The sequence below is a fragment of the Microcaecilia unicolor genome, chromosome 11 (assembly GCF_901765095.1).
Source record: "Microcaecilia unicolor chromosome 11, aMicUni1.1, whole genome shotgun sequence".
Taxonomy (NCBI): domain Eukaryota; kingdom Metazoa; phylum Chordata; class Amphibia; order Gymnophiona; family Siphonopidae; genus Microcaecilia; species Microcaecilia unicolor.
In genome coordinates, this window is record NC_044041.1 from 61,047,822 (window position 1) to 61,057,319 (window position 9,498).

Here is a 9,498-nt window from a genome sequence, read left to right on the forward strand (position 1 = left end):
TTTATCAGGAGAAAAAAAATCTGCACGAATATAACACATGCTAACATGCTAGCGTGTCGCTATAACCAGCCCCTCCAAATGACACACTGATCACGAGTTCTAACAAATTACGACTCTACCCTATGAAAAGTTATTATGTTATTATACTTCCTCTGTGTACATCCGTATGCTGCACAAGCTGGCATGTTTGAAAATACAAGCGAGATTAAATAAAAATGCTACCAACAATAAAGAACGACAACGTGGACGCAACAGTTCATAGGTTTGTTTGCTTTATTTTGAGTGTACGCAGAAGACGGCTGCGCAGGGAAGGGGAAACATAGATTAACCTAAATGGCTTCAACTTTATGACTTAATGCCGTCTCCTGTCCTGTTTCCATTCAACCTTCCTTGAATTGGTTTGTCCTGCCTCGCCCCTCGACTGACTGACGTCAAACGGCCGCAGGACTGCACTGCTGCAGGCGGAGCCTTCCCATGACGTCAGGCGCGGCAGTATTGGGCAGGGGTCGCAGGGCGGGTGGGTGCTTCTATTTACATTTGCATTTACTGCGAAAGTAGAGTAGCTGTGGCACATTGGGGCTGGGGGAGGTGGAACCGGTTTTTGCCGGCTGACTGGAGGGGCATGAGGGAGTGCTTGTGGTCTCGTTCTCAGCCTCCAAACTGTCTCTGAATAGCAGCTGCCTCTCTGACCTTCTGGACCCGAACCGAACACGAGGACATGAAGAGCCCGAGAGAACCTAACACAGAGGAGGAGCTACCCAGCCAGCGACCAGCAGGTCAGCTACAGCGCCTGTCTCTGAGACCCGAGAGCAGGGGGTAGCAAGCACCGACCCCTGAACCTGCCCACTGATAACTGGGATAAGGAGGAGGGGCCACCACTGATCTCTGAGCCTATTCAGTAACCAGGCATCAGTTCTGGCACCTGCCATAAGACCATGCAACAAGTATTGATCCCTCAATACTTGTTGCATGGCTTTCATTTGTTAGGGATGAGTTTCCTGCCCTGTCACATTGTTTTGTCTTTACAGATGAACACATCCAGTTGAAGGTGCCTGTGATTCAACAGCTGTATCACTGGGATTGTGGCCTGGCCTGTGCAAGGATGGTTCTGCAGTGAGTGTCACTTCTTTGGAATTACGGAACTGTTGTAAAGCCACCATCAGTATGGGACACCTAGCTAACCTGAGATATTCTGTAAAGATGGAATGATCTGATTTTTTTTTTTTGGTGATGTTTGCTGTACTTTACATGTTTGAGCCAAATAGGTTTTAGTAGCACTTCCTTAGCACTGACTGTTAATATGAGCAGACATGCCAAGTTGCATGCATTTAGGTCCTCTCTCCAGCTCATGTGCATAAACTCTCTTTTCATAAGCATTGATAGCCAGCTTGATATCCACCTCATGGACTCTTTCTCTCCATTTAATTTTGCCCCCCCCCCCCCCCCCCCCCCCCCCCCCCCCCGTTGACGTTTCTCATCCCTCTTCTCTCCCGGACGGCAAAGTCAAAACTTTCCTAAAATGTCGCAGCCACACTGTCTTCAGCTGGTGCAGGTACTCTTTCCCTCAACCATGTCCCTCCTCTGATTTTGTGTTAGAGGAGGAGGAGGGACACGGCTGGGAAAAGCGTGCCTGAACCGGCTGAAGACAGAGTGGCTGTGATACTGGTGGCTGTATAGGGAAGGAGGTGAGAGACACTATGCTGGGCGGGGCCGGGCTGAACAAGCTAGACCAGGGAGAGGAGCAGTGAGGAGAGTGAAAGATGTAGTGCCTTCAGAAGTAGGAGGCAGAGCATGCTGGACCCACAGGTGGGGGGAGGGGGACAGAGGGAGAGACACCCACTGGACCTGCAGGGTGGGGCAGACATGAATAATGGATGAGAGAGATGAAATGCCAAATGGACAAGGGGACACTGGTAAGAGAGTTAAGAAAAGACAAAGAAAAGCAGAAACCAATACAATTAGAAAAATAAAATGATCAGACAACAAAGGTAGAAAAGGAATTTTATTTTATATTTGTTGGACTATGTCAATTTTGGGAATATACGTATGCTGGAACTGGTTTAGGACATGGCTGGGGAGCGCGAGAGAAATCTCACTCATTGGCCTTAAATCTCCAGCATAGCTGTGGTAAATCTCCAGATTTGGGATGGGTCATCCTTGGCGTCTCTGCAGGAGTGTTCTTAATCTGTTTCCTTTCTCTCAGGTACTTGAATCAGCTAAGTGAAGAGAAGTTTCAGAAGGCCCTGCAGGACTTGCACCTCAATAAAAGTATCTGGACTATTGACCTGGCCTACCTGGTGTGCCACTTCGGAGGTAAAGCACAGACTGTACACTCAGACACTTGGTGTGGACAAAGGCTACAAGAATCAGGTCAGACAAAGCCTGAGTTTTCTTCCTGGTTTTCATCCTTCTGTTCCTGTCCAGACTTATTGAGCACATTTCTGACTCTGAATTAGTTGTGTTCAGCAGTGGTGATGGATAATGGTAAACTTTCATTATTCTCTTTCCTCAGTCTTTCTATAGGAAACATTTTGACAGTGAGGAGGACAGAGTGAACCAATTATTTGTGCAAGCAAAAGCCCGTGGAGTGCTAGTGGAGAAATGGTGAGATGTGTTTTCTCCCTCCATACCATTAGCTAGGTCTGAGGGTCAGACACCTGACACAGGCATATTTTCAAAGCATTTAGACTTACAAAGTTCCATAGGTTATTATGGAACTTTGTAAGTGCTTTGAAAATGAGCCCCATAGTAGCATAGTAAATGATGGTAGATAAGACTTGAAGAGTCCATCCAGTCTGCCCAAGTCACACTCATTTTTAATTCATGATTAAACCAACAATGAATGAGAAATACAATACTTGATTGTTGTCTTTCTTTGGTGTTTCTGAGACATAGACCATTGAAGTCTGTCCAGCACTGTCCTTAGTTTCCAAGTACTGGAGTTGCCGTTAAAGCCCACTCAGCCCTATCTGAATCCATGTTCTCATTTGGGGGAGACAGACTGCAAAAGTCTACTTAGCATTGTCCTCACGTTTCAATTACTGACGTTTCCGTCAAAGCCCTTTCCAGCCCATCTTAAATTGGATTGCTTATTTGCATAGAAAGGGGACAATACTCATGGTCCATGTTGTCACAAGACCATACGTACCTTTTACCTGCAAGCTTTATACTCATTTTCAGAATGAAAGTGTGCAGTGCTATGGGTAACCTGCTGTCACTTGAACCTGCTTTTTGTATAGTTACAATATATGTGAAGGTTTGGAAATACAATCCATGTGAGTTTGTTTCTTCCCTAACCTAAGCATGCCTGGTAATGCTTCTTTCAGTACAGCTGAGGTTTCCCATGTTGTTCGTGATTGGCCGCAGCCAGCCAGTTTTTGTGTGGAGTAAAACCTGCTTAATCTGTATGAATGACTTTGAACATTGACCTACTGTCTAGAAACGCGTAATTAGTGCTTAATCCCCATCTCTTCTGGAGTATTCTGATGACTGAAAATCTATTTTACTTCTGGTGTCACTGATAGCAGTGACTTCTCTAAAGTGTGCCGCTGATGCATGTGATTTCTGTGGTAAAATACAGCTTGGATGTCTTATTGGGCAGCCAGCCATTCAGCAATTGTAGTCGCACAGCTCTGAGCTTTTAGCTAGTAGTAGCTGAGTTCCTGTAAGAATGGCTTCTTATACCTGTCTCCTTTAGCAACATCTCTCATTTGAAATAATACAAAGAAACAAAGAAAGTGACATCAGATATAAATAAAGAGTTAAAAAAGAAAAGAGAGCGAGAAAATGACAGCAGGTGATATGGATGGGCAGATTGGATAGACCATATGATCTTTATTGATGATCCCATCCTCTCTCTTACAGATCATATGTGCTTGTCCCATGTTTTATTGAATTCAGATGAACAGTTTTTGTCTCCACTACTTTTACTTGGAGGCTGTTCCCATGCATCCACTACCCTTTCTGCAAAGTATTTCCATAATATTGACAAAGAATCTGAAGGGCTGAACCATAGAGGTTGTCTGCTACTGGTGCACTGGTTGGCAGCTTTCTCCAGTTCTTGAGCATGACACACCACCCTTCATGGTCTCCTGTTAAGCTATGGTTGGGTTTTGGGGGAGGTGACTGCACAGATAGGGAAGACAGTTTGCATATGAGGTTTGTCTGTTGGGTTGAATTTGATGGTGATTTTTGTGTAATAAGGCATTCTATTAGACTTGGTGGGTAACAGGTTCTGCAACATTGAAAACTGGAGTAGATTCAGAAGTAGATCAGACAGGAGGGATTTAACTGAGACACTTTCCTGGCTGGTTATTCACTTAGATGTGCTTGCTTAGTGGTAGACTTGCTGCCTCTCCGCCTCCTTCTCTGCAGCACAGTGACAGTACAAGACCTGCAGCAGCATCTGGCACAGGGCCATATTGCTATTGTCTTGGTGAATGCAGTGCTGCTGCTGTGCGACCTCTGCTCCAGACCAGTCAAATACTGCTGCTTCCTTCCCATTGGCCAGAAGTGCTTCTGCCGAAGTCCAGACTATCAGGGCCATTTCATTGTGTTGTGCGGCTACAACAAATCCTCGGGGAGCATCTTCTACAACAATCCTGCTTATGCAGATCGTAAGTATGTGCTTGAAAAGTTCCCCTTGTTCATCCTTTTAACAGCCTTATAGCTTAGACCTGTTTAGTTTACTCATGACAGTGTAAAAGCTTATTGGTCCAAAAGCTTTCATTTCTATCCTGGTGATTCGTGTGAGAGATGTGACTGCAGTGTTTTTAAGGTTATAGTGCCTGCTTCACCTGTCATTGATCTCAGAGGAAAGAAATGTTAAGGAAGTAATTCCATAAAGCAGTCACCGACCTATTAGTGCCAAAAATGCATGTATATGACCAGAATGCTGAATGATACTTGCATGCGGGCCTAAATGTCAATATTCTGTTTGCATGCGATTTTATAATATGGTGTCTAAATGCGATGGCATTTTTACTTACAATCACTCCTCCCCATCCCCCCTTCTTCTGTTTCTGTTTGTACAGGTCAGGTGTTTATTAAATTTTCCAAAAAAAAGCATTGACACATAATGTGAGATGGGCAGGGCACACAGTTCTGCCTGTAAATTATAGAATACTACCTCTCTATATAAAACGCACCTCCAACGTTCTAATGAAGCCTCCACAAGTCACAACGTTCTAAATCCATGGTGGTGTAGATCAAAATTCGCCCATGAGTGTTTTCCCTGCCCTCGCGTCAAACATGATGTCGAGGGCGGAGCAATGGCACTCAACCAATCGCATTGCTACGCCCTCGACGTCATCACGTTTGACGCGAGAGCGGGGCAGACATCGATCTACACCACTACACAAACGTTGGAACTTTTGGAGGCTTCAAAACAACGCTGGAGGTGCGTTTTAAACAGAGAGTAGAGAGATGAGGAAAACCGATAGGTGGCTGAACTGGTGGCAAGGGAGAGAGCACAATCGCTGGGTGGATGCAGAGGAGGAAGATGTGGGGGGGGGGGCAGGGGCACAGCACAATCGCTGGGTGGCTGCAAGGGGGGCAGGGAAGAGAGCAGATTCGCTGGGTGGCTGCAAGGGGGGCAGGGGAGACAGCAGAATCGCTGGGGGGGGCAAGGGAAACAGCAAAATCGATGGGTGGCTGTAGGGGGGGCAGGGAAGAGAACAGATTCGCTGGGTGAGGGGCAGTAGAGAGAGCAGAAACGCTGGGTGGCTGCAGGGGGAGACAGCAGAATCGCACACACTCTCTGCCTCACACACACACTATCTGTCTCACAGACACACTCTCTCTCAGTCACACACTCACACGGTGCTGCAAACCACGCAGAGAGGGGGAGAGGCAAGGAGACCTGAAACCACAGGGGGGGAGAGGGGGTCCTCAGACCTCGGAGGGGGTCATCAGACCACAGAGGGAGGGGGGAGGTATCTGTCACACACACACTGTCTCTGTCACACACACTCTCTCACAGTCAGTGTCTTTCTCACACAGTCTCTCACACTATGTCTCACACTGAATCACATTCACTCTCTATGTGTCACACAGTCGGTCTCACACACTCTCGGTCTCACACACTCCCTCAAATACACTCTCTTGGACTCACAGAGAGTCTGTGTATTGCACACATACTCTCGCACACTCTCTCTCTCACACACAGTGTATCTGTGTGCAACACACTCTCATAGTCACTGTGTCTCACAAACACACTCGCACACACTCTCTGCCTCACACACACACTCGCACATTCACCCTCTCTCTCTCTCACTCACACAGTCACTCTCACACACATTCTCTCAAGCAAACACACTCCCATGAAAACCTTGCTAGTGCCCGTTTCATTTGTCTCTGAAACGGGCCTTATTTACTAGTAATGTATATGTTTTCAGCAATCTTAAACACTCTATGACTGTTATAAATGTTCCCACCTAAACCCATATGTATGATGTTAATCTTAGTATTGGATATTAGTGTTATATTCCCTTCAACATAGGTATGGATTACAATTCAGAATAGAAAAAAATTACGAAAAGCTAAATAGCACAATTGAGATTTTACCAAAGTTGGTAAAAGATTCCAGATTTGAGAGGCCTCATATGAAAATAAAGCTGTAAAATATTTCTACAAGAAGGGATAGATAGGTTTGTTACTTATAGAATTGCTCTCTATGGGTCACTTCACTGTTCAGTATTAAATGCCAGTCCGATCTGAACCGTGCTGAGACTCAGGCCTTGGATTCCAAGAGGGCAACGCTCAAGGTGAGAAAGTGTTTAATGAGTGGATGGGTCTGGGAGAACTTTGGTCAACAACGGAGCTTTTAGTTCTCCAAGAAGGTAAACAAATTTGGTGAGACAAAATTAATAATAAATACAGTCAGAGGAACAGTTATCAGGTTATTCATTCTACAACAAGAGGAGGAATCTTTTTAGATTCTAAGAGGAAGGGTGAAAATCCAAAGGGAGAGAGTAGAGTTTTTAAGAAGGCTAACAGGAGGCAGAAAAACATTTTTGCTTGGTATGAACAGAAGATAATTCTTAATGCAGGGAATGGAGGCAATACATCAGAGTGAGTTTTTTTTATTTAAGTAAATAAGGCCATAGGATCAGATGAGGTACGGCCTCGGATTCTAAAAGAGATCAAATATTAACTAAACCCACACGCAGCTCTAAAGTTGTTCAAGATAGCAGGGTGGGATGGATGGTTCTGAGGGGAGGAGTGCAGATACGATCCCACTTTCAAGTGGGGACAGAGAGGAGGCAGCAAGCAATAAGCCAGGAAGTGTGTGCAGAGGTACAGGAGGTTTATCTGTTGTTCCAGAATTTGTATGTAGTCTCTGCTCCTTTGCATGCTTTTTCTCCTCAGGGACGTGTCGCACCAGCATCAGTAACTTCGAGGAAGCCAGGCAAAGCTATGGCACAGATGAGGACGTGCTTTTCATCTATGTGGACAGCTGACCTCGCTGCTTGCTTACAGGTCAGTGGAGTTGGTACAGCAGCTGGCAGTGCATCTCAGGACATGTGGGACGGTTTCTCCTCTCATCTTTGGGATCTGTAAAGTGGAAAAACTTTTTATCACCTACTGCTAAACATTTTGGTAACTTATTAACACAGAGCAAGTTCATCACTGGCAGAACAGCAACGCTTCAGGCTGAGCATAATGACCAGCAATGGCTGAAGAAAGAATTGCCTCTTGAGATTCTGCTACCCTTACAGACGCTGTTTCTTTTCCGTTATAATGCAAGGGTCAAGCTGTAAAATTTTTTTTATATATGTATATAAAAACTATTCCAGGAAAAAGTTGGATGTCTTATCAGCTGTTGTCTGTTAACTTAAGTTCTTCGTATATATTTGGATACCTTAGATAATACAATATCTTGGATTTTTAACTTGCTTTCCAAGTATGAATGAAGGTGGCATACAGCTTTAGTGGTATCCACGACATCCCTTTCCCAAAGAGCTTATAATAAGTGAAGAAACAGAAGCTTGTGACATGCCCAACACCATAGGCGCTGTCAGTAAGGGATGCAGGATTTGATCTTTTGTTCTCAACCCACTGCTTTAACCACTAGGCCCCATTAGAGCACCAGACCATATAGTGCAGCAGGCAGGGGAATGGGATCAGTTTCTGCTGTTTTGTTTTTAATAAATCCAGACTTGTACTTTGCTAGGTTCTGAGGGTGTCCTGATTGCACAGGCAGGAATGATCTCCATCTAGTTGTACGGACTTGCTTTTTGGGGAGGAAGTTAATATTTGTAGACCTTTAAAAGGTGTTGAAATACATTGTGCTGTGGAATTCAGCCCCTGCACAGTGTTACATGGGTATCGGGTTTGAAGTAAGGAGAAGACTGATGTGTGTGATGCTCTAGCAGTGAGGGGAGAGGTATACTCTGCCTGGGGGTGTAGGAATAAAAGGTGCATGTGCTCCAAAGGTGGAATGAGCTGCGTATGCGCACATGGGAGATGAAGAGTGGGTGGAACATTAGGAACATGTCTAATTTATTTATCCTAACCAATGAGCACTGGGCATGGCCACCACAGCACATGTAGGATTTGCTTTGTAGTTGCAGTGCTGAGAAATTGAGGGTTTTATCCGGATAACACATTCGGGGCCCTGTTTACTAAGATGTGCTAGTGTTTTTAGCATGTCCTCAAAATTAGCACGTTCTAAACACTAGAGAAACCCATATATTCCTATGGGCGTCTCTAGCATTTAGAGTGCCTCGCGCGGGGCTTAGTAAACAGGGGCCACAGTGTCTTGGGAAACAAACTTAAGATGAGGTGAGGTAAAATCAGGGAAGCCACACAATGTCTAGAGCTGAGATCCGTCTCCTGAGTGGAGCATGCTAAGCATACCACATAATCCCCAGATTCTATATATGGCACCCAAATACGGCATCAGGCGTATTCCATAATTGCGCACGCAACTTAATTGACAAATGAGCAGTTGGCAATAATTGGGCACTAATAGTCAATTATTGATGCTAATTGGCAACAATTTGAATTGAAGTGCATCCTCCTAGTCGGTATTGTATAAAGATGCGCATGTAAATTCTTACATGCAGATCTGAAAAGGGGGCGTGGCCATGGGTGGGTCAGGAGAATATACGCACAGGACTATAGAATATGACATCCACGCCTAATTGCACCAGGTTTCAGTTGGTGTAAATCTTCATGTCCAAAATTAAGCGCAGATCCCGGCGCTAAGCACTGTTCTATAAATGGTGCCTAACTTGGGGCCTCTTTTCCAAAGCCACACTGCCGATTGCCGCGTGGCAAATGAGAGGAAGCCCATAGGAATTGAATGGGCTTCCTCTCATTTGCTGCACCGAGAATCGGTAACACGGCTTTGTAAAAGAGGCCCTCAGAGCGCTGTTTATAGAATAGCGCTTAATTTTTTTTCGGCACCGAAATTTGTGCGCCACTTACAGAATCTAATCCAGTATGTATTTGCTTTATACTCTTCTAACAGAAGCTTGAAATCGTAAGATGCAG

At 45.0% G+C, this 9,498-nt stretch overlaps 1 protein-coding gene across 1 annotated transcript; it reads left to right on the forward strand.

The window, feature by feature from the left end:
• The first annotated feature begins 504 nt into the window (after positions 1-504).
• Positions 505-8,140, forward strand: LOC115479897 (protein GUCD1-like). The gene is given in 7 exon segments (XM_030218208.1): positions 505-776; positions 1,029-1,113; positions 2,204-2,312; positions 2,314-2,370; positions 2,513-2,604; positions 4,375-4,616; positions 7,369-8,140. Coding segments are annotated over 7 exon segments (735 nt in total). The 5' UTR covers positions 505-718; the 3' UTR covers positions 7,461-8,140.
• Positions 8,141-9,498: the final 1,358 nt, after the last annotated feature.